The sequence below is a fragment of the Haemaphysalis longicornis genome, unplaced genomic scaffold (assembly GCF_048455015.1).
Source record: "Haemaphysalis longicornis isolate Haplotype H1 unplaced genomic scaffold, Haemaphysalis longicornis Haplotype H1 scaffold_1, whole genome shotgun sequence".
Taxonomy (NCBI): Eukaryota; Metazoa; Arthropoda; class Arachnida; order Ixodida; family Ixodidae; genus Haemaphysalis; species Haemaphysalis longicornis.
Window position 1 is genome coordinate 267,632,003 of NW_027526203.1, and position 20,900 is coordinate 267,652,902.

The window sequence follows — 20,900 nt, forward strand, 5'->3', positions numbered from 1 at the left end:
TTGCGTAGCTTCAAACAAACATTCAGACATTACGGAAAGTTGGACACAAGAGTGACAAGTTCAGCGTCTTTACAGTGCCGTTTCTTTTTTTTTTTTTCAGGTCAGATGCCCAATATGCTATGTATTTGTTACCGCAGATTTAAAGCGTTTTGCTATCCCTCTAATGAATGTGCTGCTGTGGCTTCCAGAAGAACGTGCCAGGGGGTGCGGCAACGTCAGCGTTCGGGAGGCAGGTGCAAGCAAACAGCGCACCGACGACATGCTGACCTCATTGTTTGCAAATGGCTTAAATGTTTTTCGTTGAGGAGTGTTGTAGTAGATAAAGTTCTTACCAAGATACCTTGTGTTCTCGATGTAGGTGTTTTGTTGATTCAGTGTTTTTATTGTCTTATTAACGTGTTCACACGTATATCGTATCCGTGTAATTTTTATGCAATAAATTGACTGTGCAGAAAACAAACTTTTCACGTTTCGCCATTCAACGTTTGAAGCGGAAAAAGACTAGAAATTACGTGATCCCCAACGAAAAATAAAAACGCGGCCTGTGCCCTTATTAAGAACTCCCAAATGCAGTAATAAATTCACTGCAGCGCATATATATGAAGCGCACAAAAACACACACAAAAAAAAAAAACCTCGAATGCAGGTCAACACTGCTCCCAATGCGCCCCCTGAAAACTCCCAGTTGGAGGAAACAATACACTCCCAATGGTACCCCTGGAAACTCCCGTTGTAGTGGCAGTAAAATGAAACTCCCATATGCTACTGAAAAAACTGCCGAAATAATGGGAGTAAGGCGAAACTCCCATTGGAAGGAGTTTTGAAAACTCCGCATTGGTACTGAGTTATGACACAAGCCATTTACTCCCATTCCGGCTTATTTGTGTTCTGTGTGAACCGTTAGGCACACGCGGAAAAGTGTGAATTTGGCGACTCCAAAAATATGAACTTTGGGCGCGGAACGCTAGTTCTTTAACTCTCGCAGAGCATTGGGGCCAGCCTGCCATTTGTCAGTCACGGGTCCCTCCAATAAACGCCTCTTTTTGTTATCTCATTTTCTCCCTCTCTCACAAGCAGCGGAGATTCGATCGGGAAAAACGGCAGCGCTGTCGACAACCGTGGATGGCATAATATAGCTGGAAGAGAAGCCACACGCGTTCCGGCTTTTCCGATTGTGCGTACGCGGTTGCGGCTGCGCTATCATCGTGCGCGTGGCAAAAGCAACGGCTTCCTCTCTTTTTTCTTTTTCCGGGCAGTGCATGTCGCGTGTGTGGCGCATCACGCGGCAGGGCTCGCAGGATGCAGATTACAGGTCCCCCAACGGTCGACAGCAGGCCAAGAGATGCCATCTGCCGCGACCGACCAGAAGCCCCGGCGATGGCGCGCTGACGCCGGCGGCTCCAGCGGCAGCGAAAGGTCTCGCGCGCAGGTGCTTGTTTCGCGCGCTTGCATGTGGGATGCCGCTGCGTGCTTCCCCCGACTGCACGCGGTGCATCGTCGCCGGAGCGTTGTTTTGACCCTATCCGCTCCTCTCGCCTGTTCAATGGCACGCGGTGAACTTTTCGCTCCCGTGTTAGTGACCCGCTCGCCAGCGCGCGCCTGGTCGAAACGTTGCGCCGCTGCCCGGTTCCCACTCCAGTTTTGCGTCCACACTCGCCCCTCGAACTCGCTATAATGCAGCTCTTCGTTATTAGGCTATCGGGGACCCTTCCTCGTTTTGTTTGATACGGTCGCTGCCGCGATGGAGTGCACGCGCCGCGCATCTGGCGTCAACTGCAACAGCCGGCGGCGTCCCTCGAACGAGCAGGTGAAAGTGCCGGCACGATGACCCGCTATTAAGGTCGGGATGGTTGCTCGGTACATGTCGCTGTTGACGTCTCACGTGGCGCCGGAGGAGACTTTCCCTGGTGGCTCGAAGGATGGCCCAGCCACCCCACTCGATTAAAGACGAAACGACATGAAACAGAGCGGAACGTAATGGCCAAGTGATTGACATGGGATGGTAAGATCAGTGGGCAACAAAGACTGCGTCCGAAATTGGCGATTGTTTGATTGTAGGGTTTAACGCGCCGACGCAACTCAGGCGATGAGGGGCGCCGTAGTGGAGGGCTCCGGATTAATTTTGACCACCTGGGGATCTTTAACGTGCGCCGAAATCTCGTACACACGGGCGTTTTTGCTTTTCGCCTCCATCAGAAAAGAGGCCGCCAGGGCCGGGAATCGAACCGACGACATCGTGCTCAGCAGGGCAACGCCTTAGCCACTGAGCCACCGCGGCGGGTTTGGAAATTGGCGGCACGTTTAAAGAGGGAGTGGAGGAAGAATTAGAGCAAGCCAGTACTGGTGCCCTATTCACATAATAATGACGGCTCTGGGCAATCACGTAACAACATCGAACCATAAGGAAACTTAAAAGTAAAACAAAGGAAAATTACCGTTAATTCAGTGGTCCGTAAGTGCTATCCAAGCATGTTATCCTATCTGGCAACAAAAGGAAATATTATTGTCAGCTGCCATTACTTCAAAATGAAAAGATGGCTTTCTAAAAGATGGGAAACAAACAAAAAAGTGAGAACGCATTGTAAGCCTTGAAAAATCCGGGGCACAATTCTGACGACTTGGACTGTGCTGTTCGCGCCACTTCCCGATCGTAATGAAAGCAGTCCGCAAGACAAGGGCAATCTGGACCAAGACTCACAAAGCTGTTCGCCCGTTGAATATCGTCCGAGCAGTGTTGTCATTGGCCGCCACCTTGGTGGCCATCATCTCGCTCTTTGCGGGCATCATCCAGGTACTGGCGCCGACCAACCATGAATTGCTCTTATGGTGGCTTGCATGCAATAAGCTTTGGGAATTCAGTGGCATTGTCTTCCGAATGATCCCCTTTTTCGTTTCGCTTTTTTTTTTTTTTTTCAGCCGCGAGAAAGGCCGTGCGGCCTTTACCGCGATTCCTGAGGCAATTTCGGTGCCAGAAAACACACTGAGCGCATGTTCTAAGCCGCTTGTGGATCAATTTTAGGTAGGAATACCATTTTCAGCAGGCTGACGAAATCCCAAAGTGAGTACCAGCTGATGTTGCGCGTCTATTGACAGCAAAAAAATACAATTAGGCTTCAAATACACTTGCTCTGAATTAATACACGTGTTCACTGATATTAGCACTGGAGAATGCTGGAAATGCTTGTTGCCCCTCTCTTTAGCGCACTGTATACTTAAGCTGGCCGATGGCCGTGTACACGCATTTCCGTAAATGGCCTGAATTACAAGCAACGCAGTTCCCTAAATGGCCAGAATTACAAACTTGTGCACATAAACTTCAGTACGAGGTTTAGATTGCTTGCGCTGCATTTTTTTGGTTAGCAAACAGCAAGGTACGCCTCATTTTGGTGCGCATTTTTAGGAAGTTCTTCAGCCACTCTTTAAAATAATTTTTTTGAGTTCTCAGTTTTTTTATGGGCCCATAAATGCATAATTCATTTACGGGGAAGGTGTAGTATTGCGCTGTGCCTTGGCTTAGCTTCGTCGTCATTTCCGCGTCTTCAACAACCTCATTGAATTCAGGGCGAGCTTTTTATTTTTTGTTCCATTCCATTTCTGAACAATTCCCAGGTTTGTTCTTTCCCAGCCTTTATATTTCTCCAGCATCTCCTAGTAGATCTGCGAGCCGCCCCTCCCCCATTTCTTTTCCCAGGGAAAAAAAAAAAAACATCCATCGCAATCACAATCGTTGTCGTCGTGACCGTCATTCCACCACAACCACCCGTAACACCACAATGATTCCTTACCGACATCGTTTTCCAGGTGCACTAAAAGTTGCTGATTTGCTTTCATTGCGAGAGGAGGTCCATCTATAACGGTTTTGGTCAAAGGAGTTCACTGCCCGCGTTTGATAACGCGCGTTCAGGTCTTCGATACTTTTGTTGCCTCTCAGTGGGCGCTATCACATGCCGAACCTCTGGCGGCAAGGCAGTCCATCCTGCGGTGTGAAATGCATTATGCTGAAATAAAACGATAAAGAACCTGCAGTATAGTCTCACATACCTTGAAGGCGAAATTTAATCAGGTTCGGCTTCGAGCCCCTGCGGTGTTCCTCCACACTGAATGATTTTTGACGAGAATCTCCCACTTCACAACTCGTCAACTTTTACTCCACCGTGGCTATGCAAGGCAAGCTTTGGTTTACATTCATTTGGTCCTGTTTGCCAAATATCAACGGTGGCATTGCACAGAACTTGCCATAATTATTGCTCTACAAGATGAGCTCCCCTGCGTCAGATGCTCTTGAAATGTCTCCTCACAAGGCTCCAAAGTAGATCAGCGAGTAACTCTGCGGTTGCTGGCATAAAGTTAATGTACGCTTCGAACACGCAATCCCTGCAGTGCTGGTCGGTGCCGCCGTGCATTTAACTGCGCACTTTATTTCAATTCGCACCCATTGTCTCATGTGCGGAGCCATTTCCAGCTATCCTTGAGGATACTCCATGTCTGTTAACCCATCAACGCACACTCACTCACTCACTCACTCACTCACTCACTCACTCACTCACTCACTCACTCACTCACTCACTCACTCACTCACTCACTCACTCACTCACTCACTCACTCACTCACTCACTCACTCACTCACTCACTCACTCACTCACTCACTCACTCACTCACTCACTCACTCACTCACTTGAGAACGACCTTCATGCGTGCAGGCATTACACTCGCGTTGCTTTACAACCCCCGATGGCTTCTCTTAACTTACAATATCGTGTTAGCCGATCTTACCCGCTTCCACCGAAAGTAAAAAGAAAATTTTACATATTCCACATATTTCTCCTTTACATATTCCTCATATACATACTCTTTAGTTTTTTTTGCGCGCGGTCACTCCACCGTTGTGATGCATGACTATGCTTCCCATTGCCGTCGGCCGTAGAGCTACTCACCGGCAAGGAAAATCATATAGAGGGTAGAGCTTCTGCAACTAGTGTTCTCGTTCCGTGATCCGTTATAGGCATCTTCTTGCGGTATATGGTGGAAATCTAGCTGTTCAGCACATTCATAACGCTTTTCTGACAGCGCACGCGCAGCCGCAGCCTCTTGGCCAACGCCTGCCGCAAATAATTATTGTCGCCGTTGCACTCGTTTGCGCATCTCAATGGCAGTAATCATTATCTGGATTTCACTCGTCGGCGACTCCCTGGTCGTATCCTCAATCGAACATGAGTGCGACGAAGTACTTATAAACAAAGTAGGCACTCGTATACCAGAGCTTTCGGAGAAAGTTGGCGCCCCCTCGCGTCCCGAGCGTGCTTGCCGCGGTGGGGGAGATAAAGCGAGCCATCTGCAGCGCACCTTTGCCTCGCAGTCAATCTTGCTTTTCGGGGCACTCACACTGCGTTTGGTGCCTTTAGATTGCCAGTTGCGGGATAGGTAGCGGCGGTAAAAAACGGGAGACAATTAGGGCGAGATTTATGTGCCAGGCTGGCGTGAGTGAAATGAAACAGGGGGACGCGAGGCAGCGAGAGGCGCAAGACGAATGTCCCACCTGTCTTTCCGGTGCCGCTTCCCCTATTGTGAGGGCACGACACATACGCGCGGGCAGGACATGCGAGACGCTGACCGCGCGATGCTTGCCTTTGGCGCATTGTCTTATTTGCTTTCTCCCGCTTACGTGTTCCTGTTCTCCTTTTTTGCGCCCACGTTCGCCGCAACGGCAGAACACAGCCATGGGAAGCGAATAGCCACGAAGCTGGAGCTTCCCTCCGGGCGGCTCACCTTTCGGGCGGAACCAAGCATGGCTGGTGATGACTAGTCTTTTCAACTCGGCGCGCGCGCATGTAATAGTGGAACTTCTGCGCGTGGTTTCTTTCTCTGCGATCCGCTTTTCGGACGTCATTCTGCCGCCTACCCTTGTTTTTAGGGCACGACTTGTATATAATTTCAAGCCTGCCATCACCGATGCTTCCTCCCGAGCGGGCCGCCGGGTTCTCTGTCTCGAATTGAATTTTTATTTGTACGGCTATTCCCGCTGTGTTTACCGCTATATTCGAACAGTGCCGGAACGCCCAGGCGGCTGGTGCGGGTGACGTGAATCATGTCAACCGAGGTCGTCGTTGCGCACAAGCAAAGGACCGTTCCAATGCATCAACGAGGTGGGATCTTACGGACAGGCGTGGTCAAATGTCGCAAACCATTCTAAAGAACATCAAAAGTTGCTATTACCAATAAACAAAAAGCTGCCCGCTTGCATTCATATCTGCTGCAGGACTGGATCCTTTTCTATCTTGGTCCGCATGATTGTGGTGCATATACGTCGGGAAATAGAATTACTTCTGGGACATATTGTCTTTGTGTTGTGTATAGGACCCCTCTGTTTTCTATTTATTTTAATTTCACCTTTCGTCTTTTTCGATTGTAACTTTTGCTTTTTCCATTTTTTTTTTCATTATTTCTTTCCTGTGTTATTTCTTTACTTTCTTTGCTTCACATCACTATATTCATCCCAATCTATAGCAAGCCCCACAGTTTGTATGAGTGTTCAGTAAAGCTTGAATATAAGGTAAGATAAAGAAAGCTTTTTACATCTCTCTTACGGTTTTTGTCAATTAATTGTCCCTTTAAACGCACACTGAAGTGAACTTATCGAAATATCATTTGTGACTGCATGGTGCGGTTTAACCTATGTAACCCATATCATGACTGTCAAGAGGAAATCAAGAGCCTTACTGTAACTGCAATGGCGGCAGAAGAGAAATCCCATGTGCAGGTCGTGGCCGCCGCGATAACTACAGTAATGACGCCACACAGGCCTGCAATGTGTTTTTCTACTACCAGTGGGGAGCATGATGTGAGAAAAACGGCGCCTTCGAATTAATTTTTCTCGGTAAAAAATCCGCGTAAGTCAGCCTAAAAATGGCTCGGGTTTAACATTTATGAACCTAGTTATTACAAGAGAAAGCTAAAGTACACGCACAGACGACCCAGCCGGCCCGCCATCTATGGCAAGGCTGAGCCACGAAGCGCCGGGGGAGCAGCCGTTAAACCATCCCCTAGTCACGTGGTACAGCAGCGACGAGGCTCCGAGCGATGGCAGCTGCGACGCCTCTCCGCAGCCGATCCCGTGGCGTGACGTCACATCTGCCACGCTTGCGCTCCGACGGCTCAAGGTCATTGCGAAGCGATGAATTACCGTTCGAGACATAGCGTTGTACAGCTTTCGCTTTAAAACTCGGCGAACGGTCTACGCATTCTAGATGTTACTCTGGTGAGCAATTCGACAATCCCTGGTTCCCTAATTTGGGGCAGAGCTTTAGTAAACGGTAGCGAGCGAAAAGAAAGACGAAACAATGCCTCAAATGACCGGACCTTTACGCTGTACTATTCGTCGTACGTCTTATGCACCAAAAAAAAAAGTGTATCTTCAAAGGCCAGTGTGTCGTGATATTTAGGCCGCACCACTTGGCCTAAAATAATATATCATGAAGAAATCTGATAATACATTTATCTACACGAGATACTAAAAGCAGGAAGCCGGCCAACATCATTCGAAACATTTTAAAGGGTTCTGAGTTATCGCAACGTACGCGGTAGTACTCGCGTTTGTATTCTTGCGCATACCCCGTCCGCCAGCTGGGTTAAGCGCCCGTGATTTCTCTTTCGTATTGAAGTGAGCGTTCGATCCTTCGTAGTATTTCACCAGACTTTCAAAAAAATCCTAGTTTTAGGGGGCAAGAAGTAAGAAGCAGGGCAAAAGAAAACCCGTTTTTTTGGTGGCAGAGAAGGGGTTCGGACGGCTCAGGTAGGAACATGAATAGGCTAATGACGACAGTGATGCAAGGAGATGTTGATGCTTGTTGACAGCGCGCGGCTACTCCTTTGTTTGGAGCGGTGATAATTAAAATAAAACATTCGCTTCTTTGACCCTTCCGACGAAAGTGAACATTTGCAGTGCTGCCCGAATAAGCACGGGCGCGCACGCATCCCCAACTCAAGTTGCACGGGAGAAAGCTTTGCGTTTTAACCACCTAATATCTCGTTAGATGAAAGGGGGCTTTGAATTTTTTCAATCTCTTATGAGTGTCATAAAAAATGGATTCTAAATGAGTTTCTATAGGAACTCATTGCCCTAGTAAAAATCTACTCCATAAATTCAAAGTCTCTACAGGTTCAGCACCTCGAGCAGGGCGTTGATATCGCAGATTAGCCATGTTCACTTCGTCAGGGGAGTAATGCAGACATTCCGTTCACCCTTCTACGTGATTGTTGGGAGGAAATCCTGAAATTAGTTTTTTTTTTCTGTCAATTTATATTTCAAACATTTGTAGGCAAAAACCTATTGGAGATATTAACCGGCTGAATACGTATTCAGAAATCTGTAAAGACACGTAATTTAGTCCAAATCTTGATTTTCCCCATTAGGCGTTAGTTAGTGGAAAACCTTGTAAAACAGCTTGTAGAGGTTTGTGCAAGCTACATATCAGCAAAAATCAGTTCGATATGTCAACGGGCCGCGACAAAATGGGGAATTCGAAAAAATTAGCCCTTTCAGTTTCTTAGGGGTGTAAAAAAATTAGCCTTTTCACTTTCTCAGGGGTGTAGTTTTAAGCAAAAATGAATTATATTGGGCTACTAAAGCAGGATGGGAATATATTCCCGAAATTTCAAGCCTGTAGGATCAGCAGTTTGGCTTGGTGGTTGTATCAGCTTTTAGGACTTTTCAAACGGGTAAAAATGTAATTTCAAAAGATTCTGCTCGCCTTCTAGCGGCGGTTTGGAAAATTTTCAATTTCTGGGGCACATTTGTATGGATAACACCTTTCAGCAAAAACAAATTCGATATATCGACGCAGAAAACAGGCAGCGAGGCATACGTAAAAAAAAAATGAGGAAAGCTCGCACTAACGCGTAAGACTTGAAGCTAGCGAAGCTGTACGGAACTTTCACGACCATCAATACGGTTTAGGTCCACGTTTGCAACCAATGCTTCTATACCTCGCTACCGCAACGACCTTTACTCCATCATTGTTGCTGTAAGTGTGAGCTTCCTTCATTTTTTTGGTAGTGATAATCACTGGGCATTACCTTGGAGGGGCCTACGCAATGACGTGTCTTTCTCGTTCCGAGCTATAGTGTTGCCCCGATTACGGCGAACGCTGGAGTTTTATTTTGGCCAATCTTGGCCCATCTCCTTAAGTGGGTATGCATGGCTTGACAAACGTGCGCCGGGGATGCTGGGCGTTCGCCGTGAGGCACGCACATACGAGCGCACGGCATTTTAGATGCGACTGCATCTCATTCACTCGCCTTGTCCCTTCGTACAGCGTTGTCCGCACCTCCCCCTACACTATAAAAAAAAAATAATAGTTAGCGGCGCCCGGTTTCGATCCCACGAACCTGTGGGCGGAACGCGAGGTACATGGTGCTCCTCCCACTGCGCCACAAAACCTAGACCGAATCAAATGCTACGAACGCGTCTTATATCCTTGACTCATTCAAACTACGTCAAGATGCTACTGATACAACGCATGATGGGGCAATGATTAACACTTGCAATAAAAGAAAAGAAGCTCCCACTTACAGCAACAATGATGGAGTAAAGGTCGTTGCGACAGCGAAGCCCCAAGCATACCACTTAGAGAGATTGACCAAGATTGGCCAATAAAACATAATAATAATCATAAAACATAATAATCATACGCTTTCCCGACACGTTTCACGCGATTTCAGAATCAATCAAACGGAAACACCAAGTGAACCACACGATTCGTCGCGTCTGCACAGGGTTCCCCACGCGGGGAGGTGGGCGCAATTTTTCTTGGTTTTTTTTGGCCGTGTCTAGAGTGCCGTCCGACGGTATTATAAGCACTCCACTATATCGACGTCCACCGGCGTTTTATAACAAAATTGCCGCGTCTGGCAGTATATAGCTCTAGATAACGCGAAGCTAGGCAACCTAACCTAGACATAACATAAGATAACCTAACACACACAAAGAAATCATTTAAACCACCAAAACTAACCTAAGGCATAAAAATTCCACTTGAATTAAATATTGAAAAAAAAAAACAGCGAGGCAAGAGTCAGTCTCGAACCCCCGGCTTTGTGAACAGGAAGCTAAGACGGATACTCTACACTACAACGACAGCCTCTTTGGTCGGTGCTAGCCTAGTGTTAAATATTCGAATGTCGTCGGACGGCACTCTAGCCACGCCTGCAACGATCAGCTAGAGTGCCGTCGGACGGCACTCTAGACACTGCGTTTTTAGATGCGACGCTGAGAGAAGCCTCTCTTGCCGGCGGCCATGTCCTGCGTGCGTCGGCGTCGGCGTCCGCGTCCGCACAGCTGCAGCATGCATCTCTCCTCCGCTCACCCCCTCTGCTTTCTCCGATAGCGAACATCTGCGGGCGCATGGCGCAGCGCACTCTCACTCCGCCGGTAGGCGGCGCTGCGCGCTGTGCGCATGTGCAGTACTCTCTCTCTCCGTGGTCTCCTCTCCTTCGGGTGCGCTGCGCATAGAAGCGGAGTGCCGCGCTCTGGCCGGTCTCTCAGTCGACGGTCGTCCGCGCTTGCGTTTGCGCTTGCTCTCTTGCCGTGCCCGACGATTGCTTGATGCGACGCCAATGGAACCCCCTTCAGCGTCGCATCACACCAGGGTTCCCGCGAGGGGAGGTGGGCGTCATTTTTTTTTACTGCCGGGCGATCGCCGCAATCTTGGCCAATCTCCCTAAGTGGGTATGGTTGGATTGACAAATGAGCGGCGGGGACGCTGGGCAGTCGCCGCGAGGCACTCACACGAGCGCTCGGCGTTTTCTTTGTTTATTAAGCTGCCGGGCGGTCGCCGCGAGGCACGCGCTGACATGTGCGCGCTCGCGTGCGCTCGGCATTTGCTTGCTGTTTTTAACTGCGGACACAAAAAATAACGATTTGCTTTGCTAAACAGCATCGCTGTTAAAATACCCGATTTACTCCCACAACCAGGTTCACCATGGGGTTGGTTATGCGGCTACAGTTTGACCACTTTTAAGTGCGAATGCACTTTATAAGCGATCCTGAATTCCGGCGACCGCCGTCCGTCCACATAGCAACAGCTGCGGGTGCGCGCGCTCCTCGTCTTCCTTGGCAACGGGGGGAGATGGGCGCGCGCTGCCTGGCCGCTGACATGGCACATACCCACGTGGGGGATTGGCCAGGAATCTCCTCGTCTTCCTTGGCAACGGGGGGAGATGGGCGCGCGCTGCCTGGCCGCTGACATGGCACATACCCACGTGGGGGATTGGCCAGGAATCTCCTCGTCTTCCTTGGCAACGGGGGGAGATGGGCGCGCGCTGCCTGGCCGCTGACATGGCACATACCCACGTGGGGGATTGGCCAGGAATCGGGCGTGAGAAGGGCTAATGCACCCGCTTAAAGGAGTACTGACACGAAATTTCAAAGCTGAGATCCGCTCTAGCAATCAAGTACAACGACAACACAAATAGGTGTCTGTGCATGGCACATACCCACGTGGGGGATTGGCCAGGAATCGGGCGTGAGAAGGGCTAATGCACCCGCTTAAAGGAGGACTGACACGAAATTTCAAAGCTGAGATCCGCTCTAGCAATCAAGTACAACGACAACACAAATAGGTGACTGTGAATAAATGCATTTTTCTTTCTTTGTAGTTGTGTGTGTGTGTGTGTGTGATCTCTCTTTCGCGAACATTACCGAACCGCGCAAATTCAACTCATGCATTCGCACTTTCACATTCTTCCCCTCGGGGAAATGCGGGGAAATTTTTTTTAGACATTGGTACAGGTTACATACATCACCAGAGACCAGTTCGATAGCTCAACGGGAAAGCGAGATAATCGAGAATTCCTAAAAACAGAATTTGCTCCTTCCCCTGCCTTAGGATTGTTATTTACAAAAACCCAGCCTTAGAGAGCCCCTATACGCCATGATACGAACGTAAATTTGAAGTAAAGCAGTTTCGGCTGGACGTTGATGAGTCAATCAATCAGTCAGTCTGGCACAATTCTTTTTATAGATATAGATGTACACACATCGCAGCAAGTGTCTCTGTTTGTGTAAGTGGACCCTTTCCCAGTGGCTATGTCCTGTGATATCGATATTGCAGCGAAGATTAACCCAAGTTGCTGGACAGTTGCCCGATCGCTATGTTTCATGTAGTAGGTCCTGAAGAAGTGGAAGCAAGTTTTTGCGCACCCGGCTCGCACGGTAGCACCGGTTCGTTCCGTTCGTATATGGCTTCAGCCAAGCCAGGCGACGTGACCGCCTTGCCGAGAGGTCCAAACCTAAAGGTCGTCGCATCTTGGTTAAGGTGCTGGGTAAAGAGCACTCATATGCACCACCGTATGATATAACAAGCAACTCAGTTCAAAGATCGAAGTTTGTAGTTCTACATACGAATACCGTTCAAGCAGCTTAACACTCCCCAAGTCGAAGAGAAACTCCACTGACGCCGACTACGGCTGCTTCAACTTACCCCGATATCGCGATCGATGATAAGATGCCTTGTGACGCAATGACTCGCGACAACCAGCTTCCCTTAATCGTAACCTCATTTTTATTAAAGCGAAGCTTTCAGCCTCTCACGGATGATGTCCGTACGCGAAAACGCGCTGCAGGAAAGCCAACTTTCTCTGACGATGATGATGATGTGGGTGAAGCGTACAAAAATTAAAACGCATCCTTGCGAAGCTTGGCGACAGCTCCGTTAGACAAAGAGGGAGCAAACTTTATCCGCAGCTCAAGTCCGAGCCGCGGAGTTACGAGAGCTCCGTTAGGCCCGCTCCGCTAAAGGTTGATGAACTGCAGAGGGAGAAGGCGACGCAGGCTTCGAATGCGCGACGCAAATAGGCCTAACGCCATGTTCTGAGAGGCACGGCGCCAGCCGTTTCCCACTGCCGCTCGGCGTACAATGATAATGATGTGCATGACGTAAGGCTGTTAGCCGCGTAACGTTAGGCCTAACGTCGCATCTTGATGTTTAACACCCTGAACCTGCACGCACTTGAAAAAGCACTGTACACCAAGCAGCAAGTACCGATTCACGCCGTAGACCCCCCCCCACCCAGACGTTAGGCCTACGCAGTGCATACCCGAGAGTTTGTGCGGTTTTGCTAGAAAAGTGGTGCATATCTCCAGACTAGCCCATACTCGCAACGTGCGATTGGCCAACCATGGAATCGATCACGAGAAAGCTCCGCGTTCAACCATCGTCGGCATTCGACGGAGGGGTACATGATTTTACTCAAACGCACACGGTCGAACTTCCACTCTCACTCCATTTTAGTGTCATTACTCTTATTATTCTGGTACATCATGTGCCCGATGCGTTCATCCAAAACAAAGACTTAAAAAGGAGTCAATCAGGCAGGCCACAATATGCAGCCAGTAGTTATAAAAACGCCACAGTGGTCAGCGACGCCCCCTGAATCGTGCAGCAGTAGGGGAGCAGGGGTCCCCTGTAACTCAACCGATGGCCCTTGAGCTTGAAACTTGCGGCGCGAGGAGCCAACAAGCTGAAGCAGGCTTCAGAGGCTGTGAGAACACCTAGAGAGGGGGCTGGCCGGAATGACATTTGGACGCTTTTTCTAACAGATTCGAGTTGAATCGGTTAAGTCGATCCTGTTGGGAATCTCGGTGAGGCTGGACTCCTGGCCGTGGGGCGCGGTTCCTCCCCGCTTTCCAGAAGCTCCTTGCGTAGTGAGATCGATGTGGGCCGTACGCTGGTAGTGCTTCACCCGCTCGCCAAACTTTGCGTCCACGTCGTCGCTCATCACAATTATGACAAACTCCAGGCCCTGCTGGAAGATCTGGTAGAATGGTTGGAATACCGGGAAGTTGGTCACCCTGCAGAGGTTGACAAAGGAGTCCGTCAACTCTGGGTTGAACGGCAGCACTTCGTCTGCCTTTTGAACCTCCTGCAAGCGGTCCTGGAAGAAAATGCTGCTGGTGTCGAGGACTCCAACGGTGATGTACTCGTGCAGGTCCTCAACGAAGGCCATTATCTCCTTACGGAGTCCGAACGCGACCTTCGGGCATGCGGTGGTCTTCAGCTTGGCGCTCTTGTCGAGCCCCCAGGTCTTGGGGAACATGCTCTCCACGTGTGTGCAGTAGAAGAGGAACCTGCAGACCATCTGATAGCCGCCCAGACTTGCAGCACTGAGGACCAAGTTGAGGGGCCAGTCGACATAGCGGTTTAACGGGAGCGCCTCGTGACCGCTAATGCTCTCCAGCGCTGCGTTCTGGTTTCTGCGTAGACCGTCCATGATCACACGTCCACCATTCCGTTTTTTTCGTGGACTGTCGCTGGTCATGATGTGCTTGGCCTGGGACACGAGCCTGCGCTCTAGGATCTGGTGTTTGACACAGTTCTTGTAGCGGTCGTGCCTGGCCAAGCTGGCGGAGAGGGCTGGCTGGACAAGCACCTTGAGGTGCGTGGACACGATTTCGTCGATGTTTTGGCTCAGTTCCTCTTCCGCCATGTCCATGAACTGCAGCAGAAATTCCCCCTGGTCCACCACAAAGAAGTGCTTCACCGACCTCAGGCTTCCCAAAAGGTCTAGTTTGCCAATGAGAAGACCGAGGATGGTGCGACTGGCCTTGCGGTATACGCCTGGTCTGTCTGCTCTGCGTAGGCCCTCTCCGGGGGGGTAGAAGCGCCGCTCGTCCGCAGGTATGGTGACGGTCAGGGGTGCAGCGGGTTTAGGGGAAAGGCGGTCGCGGCGTCTCCATGGGTTGGCCAAAGAACTAGCGAGCGGAATGAACGTGGGCTGTCGTGTGAGCGGGGCATGCACGGACTTGCTTCCTCTTCTTCGGAATCTACAACAAGGAACATACCGATCGGAAAATTGTCCAACAGCTGGCGTTCACCTTCGCTGCAATGAAGATGTTATACAATGAAAGCTCGTTAATTCGAACTCTAGTAATTCACAGTTACGGATCACTGGAACTGCCCGATTGGGTCCGGCCAAGCCCCATAGAAGTTTGTATCTATGAAAACCCGTTAATTCAAACGTGAGTAAGTTCCGCCACAAGTAATTCAAACTACGCCCACAGCACAGCGACTTGGCGCCCGTACACGGCCAGAGAATTACACCCGCTGCCCACAAACGAGGCTGCGTCACCTCCGCAACGGAGAGAATAAGAGAGAAAAAGTAAAATCTAGTAAAACCAATCGAAAGCCTCAAGGACCGACGTTTTGAAATAAATGCTTTCGGACAGCGTCAACGTGGACATGTGTGCAATGGTGTGTGGTGCCCTCACAGATGACTGCATCATTTCCCAGGTAAGAACGGCACAACCTGTCTCTGCTACGACAAGGATGAACGGAATGAAACACCAGTGCGGCCCTCTGCTGCGAAAGTCGTGCCAAAATGGGATACCGCCTGCCTTTTCGTCAGTTTTCAAGACGGTTATGAGGGGCGGTTTCCTCTACATCCGCTCTCTAAAGCAAAAAGTGGTGGATGTCGCCTTCAAGGGTAAATGGCAGACTACAATCACGGACTATTTCAAGCATCACATAGTCAACATGACCTGCTGCTTCGCAGTTACAGTGTACTGTTCTTCATCTTCACTTCATTAGTACATACTTTAATTATTTCGAACTGATATGACTTCCCCTTGTGGCTTGAATTAACGAGCTTTTACTGTAGAACATAGCAACTTGGAAAGTGTCCGCCTTCTGATAGTCGCCTTCTTGGCTACTATACATTGTCACTTGAACACCTACCCCGCTATTTCCCGTGCGGATACGTGCCATGGAATGTGGCATGTTATTAAAACTGACCACTGAACACGGCGGCGAAAAAGCGTATTTTGTCAGCGGCTTGCGTGCTTGTGCTTCGGTCGCCACATTGGTCCTTCATTTTTGGCCTCCTGGGCTTTTGGGAGGCGTGGCACACATTTTCATCCACTCTTTTCGTGCTCCATGTCCTTTGTGGTAGGAAGAGTCACTAGCGCGATCTATGTGCATTCCATAAAAGTGCGTGAACACGAAATATGTACTGACAAAACCATTGCAAGCCGCCATTGTGCACTGTAAGGTTTATACGTATCAACATTACCTAGCGGACAGGTATCCTTTGCTACATTTAAGGTAAAACAGAAGTACAGGAACGAACAGTAAAGCGTTCTTTCCATTAAAAATTCAGGTTAAATATGTATCCGCGAAAAAAGAAAAAAATACCGGCATAGAAGGTTAGAAACAGCGCCGCGTAGGGGCGCGGGAAAATTAGAACACGAATAAAACACAAAAAACGCTGCATTGCACTGGCGCGAGTGGTGACACTCACAACAAAAAGAGACAATCAATAAAAAAAAGCTCTCTGTGCTGTTAGCTAGCCCGGCGCGTCAACAACTGCGCTCGGCCAGTTTAAAGGACCCCTGCAACACTTTTAGATGCGACTGCATCTCATTCACTCGCCTTGTCCATGCAGCGTCGGCGTTGTTGTCGTCCGCCCCTCCCCCATTCCCCTCGCTGCGCGAGCTGCGCTCTCCGCCGCTCACTCCCTCTCCTCTCCGATGCCCCTCTCTCGCCCACACCCCTCCCCCTACACCATAAAAAAAAATAATAGTTAGCGGCGCCCGGTTTCGATCCCACGACCCTATGGCCGGAACGCGAGGTACATGGTGCTCTTCCCACTGCGCCACAAAACCGAGACAGAATGAAATGCTACGAACGCGCCTTATATCCTTGACTCATTCAAACTACGCCAAGAAGCTACTGATATAACGCATGATGGGGCAGTGATTAACACTTGCAATAAAAGAAAAGAAGCTCCCACTTACCGCAACAATGATGGAGTAAAGGTCGTTGCGCCAGCGAAGCCCCAAGCATACCACCTAGAGAGATTGACCAAGATTGGCCAATAAAACATAATAATAATCATAGAACATAATAATCATACGCGTTCCCGACACGTTTCACGCGATTTCAGAATCAATCCAACGGAAACACCAAGTGAACCCCACGATGCGTCGCATCTACACAGGGTTCCCCTCGCGGGGAGCTTGGGCGCAATTTTTTTTCTTACAGGTACTTTTTCGGGCTCTACATCAGTTCTTCGTGTCGTTCAGGTGCAATACCCGCCGTGGTGGCTCAGTGGTTAAAGGCGTTGTGCTGCTGGGCACGAGGAAGCTGGTTCGATTCCCGGCCGCGGCGAACGCTTCTCTGATGAAGGCGAAAAACAAAAACGCCCGTGTGTTCTAGATTTCGGCGCACGTTAAAGGTCCCCAGATGGTCAAAATTAATCCGGAGCCCGCCACTACGGCGCGCCTCATCGCCTGTGAAGCGTCGGCCCATTAAAACCCACAATCAATAAATTGTTCAGATACAGTACAAAAAATAATTATCAGGAGCAGTGCGTAAATAAGAGAGACATTCATCTTTTACGTCTACAGATACAAGCAAATGCAGCACTGCCTACTCACACTCGAAGCCTCCCGATGTGACGACGCAGCGCGGGGACGCTACACACTCTACGATTGGCTGAGTTTGCAATATCTTTTACATGTCATTGTATCGACCAAGCTAACCTAAATGTTGCTTCAGCTCGTTTTTTTTTTTTTTTTCCCTTAAACGCAGCATAAAAACTTAAATGCACAGAGTAACAGAGGGCAGACACATATATTCTCCGCTTAGAGAGCTTGTGTGCCCTAGCTGTCAAGCCGTGTTACGATTAACCGCTCTCAGTATCGCCCAGCGTCTGTGCGCTGCTCTGAAATACATGCCAAATCATCCGCCTCCGTTTCATATGACGATGTCTATCCCCGGCAGATATCAGCGTCGACGCCAGAAGTGGTGTAGTCAGCGAGCATCGCAAAGCGTACGGCACCTTCGGGGTTTTCGGTCCGTCTCCAGCATCTCGACGTTTGGGGACATACTTTCGCACTGGGAAGCGCATTTCCGGTCACCGAAAAACACACTTTTTTTCTCTAGCATCAATCAGCTGCTAAGAAGCGCGGAAAGAAGCTTCCCAGGTCAGACAACCGTGGGCTTACGACTTCTGGAACGCGGCATTTTTCGCTGGGCTCATTGGTCTCGCGATACGACGTCATTAGGGAGAGTGGGAAGCGAGCAGCAGTCCCCCTCCCCCGTTTTTCGAGGAGAGAGAAACGTTTAATTTACTTGTATTTTTAAATTTTAAAATTGAATAACTCTTTCATTTCTGCACGGATCTTGATAATTCTTTTTGCGATCTATGTCTCTGCATGACACGAAGAACAGATGTAGAGCCCGAAAAGTACCTGAAAGAAAGCGTTTCAGGAGTCCTTCAAACTGCACGGATATGGTCAACTCCGCCCTGTCACCTGAAAAGGAAGCGTGAAGAATTAAGAACATTCACCTATGGTTGGTACGCACTGTATACGGCAATTCAGCAATAATGAGTTTCGGCCAAAATTTGGGGTATTTGGGTAGTCGGGATGAACGCAAGGTGGTTTTGCTGGAAGCTGTGTAGCTTCTGTGGCTTATTAACGCCTGAAAAATGCTGTACGAAGTTTGTAGAATTGTCAGCAAAACAGCAAGATTAATTATTAGGTATTCATTACTAACAACAATAATGCCATCGGCAAAAATCGTGTAGCCTTTGGTGGGTGAGCATCGCTTTTAATGGAAGCCATATACAGCCACTGCTACAAGGCTCCTCTATCAATAAGAAAAGATGTGCGCCCTTTTTCGCAAAAATGAAAACGACGCATGCACGCACGCACACACACGGAGGAGCAGGAGGGGGAGAGAGATGGCGGTGAAAAGGGGCACACCCTGACCCTCCATATATCATACATTACTTTCGGGAATTCCAGCTGTCTCCGCGGATCTGAATCGAAGACGGCGCTGTCGCGGTAGCCTTCCGCACGGGGGTCGCATGAACCACGCGCGTAAATACATTCATCACGTGGCGGTCCGCGACGCTGCACGCATGCGGCATCGAGTCACGACCGCCGAGGTCCGTGCCCGTGGAAACCAGCGCGGCGACACCGCAGCTGCTTGTAAAGCGGGTGACGTCCGATGTGTGCTGCCGCTGTATACGGCGCAATGAAGGCAACGAGACCGAAGTCCCCTCCCTTCGCGCGCCGTGCGCGTAATGCGGATCGTAGTGCCCGGCGCGGGAACAGATCAGAAGCGCCGATGGGCCACTGAGACCGGCGTCCGCGGTAATGAACGGTTCTGCAACCAGTCGTTTCGTCGAAACGACCCAGTCCCGCGGTGGGGCCAGCGAAAGCTCTGGCCGAGCGAAAAAGTCGCGCCGTGTCTGCAGGAAGTCCTGGTCGTGGTGAGGTGTTATTACAAATATGCACTTTACGCACACGACCCCGGCGCTGGCCACAACTGGCAGACGCAGGACCTCTCTGACGATAGCTCACACGCTCGACGGTGAACGACTCCACAGCAAGGGCAGTTTTTGCGTATGTGTGCCTCGAGAGACTGCACGAGAAAAACTCGCGCAAGGCTCTCACACCGTGCGTGCATTACGATTGTGCAATGCCGCAGGCTCGCACTGTCCGTGCAGTGTAAGCGTAGGGTTTTAACGTAACACAAAAAAAATTCGTAAATATGAACTACTATTATAAATACGAAATAATGCAACACAACAGGCCACTCCCCTAAAACCAGACAAAAATAGAAGACATGTGCTCACAGTTTGCGGGAGGGAAAGGGAAACAGATGGCATTAAACGGACTGTGAGTGACGCTGTCCCGGCTAGTCTGGGCGATGACTGGATAATTGAGACTGATGTGAGGGAGAGCCTCACGGACGGTAAAAGTGCCGATCACAACGGTGACAGCTTCCTCGTGCTGTACCGAGGAGCCGGACGAGAGCAGTCTGCACACCAACGGGGGTGCCTCATAGCTGCCCCGCAATCTTGCACGATATCGCAGCCCGGCAAATGTAGGCTTTCGAGTTTCGACTCGGCGACAAGGGCCGCGCTGATTTTCCCTGAAGGAGGCTGTTTCAGCAAGTACTAAAACCGAGACAGTACTTTCTCGACTCTGTACGAACCTGCAGACCCTTTTAGGCTCGAGCGCTGCAGTAAAAACCCTTGCTGGTGTCACCAGGACCATGGCTGCGCTTCACAATGAGATCATCATCATCATCATCATCATAAGCCTGTTTGTGTCCACTAAGGACGAAAGCCTCTCCCAAAGATCTCCAGCCACGTACCTGGCTGAGATGAGATCACGTAGCTGAAATTCCACGGGATGGTGCTTGTGGGCGTTCGGAGCCTTCGCTGGGCTTCGCTAGCCGACACCAAGTCGCTCCTGAAGCTTTGACGCGTGCGCAGAAATCTCCACAGGCATCCTCCCTCCGCTAGTCGGCTTCTATAACAACGTTAATCAGTAAAGAAAGCCGAGCTAGTTGGTAGGGTTGCATACTTCGAGCAGCGCTAACAATACGGGGACAAGACGGGGACAGCGCCTGTTTCGTCCTTTCTTTGTTCCTGCGTTGTTAGCGCTGTTGAAAGTATCCAACGTTAATCAGTAGTCTCCTCAGCTCCCTTCAGAAATTCAGAAAGGCGGGAGGGAAATCGTTCGAACTATTCTGTGCAGTTCTGATGGAAAATACGAGCTCGATCGTTCAAGTGATCTGCCCGATCCCTTTTTGTTCTATCGTCAAAGGCCGAGACCACTGGCTTGAGAGGTCTGTACGATCGTTTAGTCAAAGTTGGCTGGGGTAGGATGATTTTGTGCCGTGCGCAATTCCCAGGGAACACGGCACGTTGCAACACACACTCGAGCGTGAAATAGGACACACTGCCTATGATTAGGAATAGCGAAACTGATTGAATACCGTCAGGAATTTTCCTAGACCGCTGTCGCTGTCCCCTTCCGAAAAGAAAAAAAAATTGACCAACTCCGAAAAATTGTGAAAGGCTACTAGCATGAAAATGCCTCCCGCTTT

General features: G+C 49.7%; 1 protein-coding gene across 1 annotated transcript; it reads right to left on the minus strand.

Moving 5' to 3' along the window:
• Positions 1–13,587: 13,587 nt before the first annotated feature.
• On the minus strand, positions 13,588–17,879 carry LOC144158859 (gamma-tubulin complex component 2-like). The gene is made up of 3 exons (XM_077690034.1): positions 17,833–17,879; positions 14,321–14,818; positions 13,588–14,248 (listed from the first exon to the last, which is right to left on the minus strand). The coding sequence occupies exons 1-3, from the start codon at positions 17,877–17,879 to the stop codon at positions 13,588–13,590; spliced, it is 1,206 nt and encodes a 401-aa protein (XP_077546160.1).
• Between the last annotated feature and the right edge of the window lie 3,021 nt (positions 17,880–20,900).

Bases quoted from the DNA above. Each gene is read 5' to 3' on its own strand.
- LOC144158859 (XM_077690034.1), bottom strand. From the start codon at position 17,879: ATGTCCCCAAACGTCGAGATGCTGGAGACGGACCGAAAACCCCGAAG. The intron at 14,819-17,832 runs GTGCCGTACGCT...TCCTTGTTGTAG, and splicing joins ACGGACCGAAAACCCCGAAG to ATTCCGAAGAAGAGGAAGCA. The intron at 14,249-14,320 runs GCACATCATGAC...CGGTCTACGCAG, and splicing joins AGGCTCGTGTCCCAGGCCAA to AAACCAGAACGCAGCGCTGG.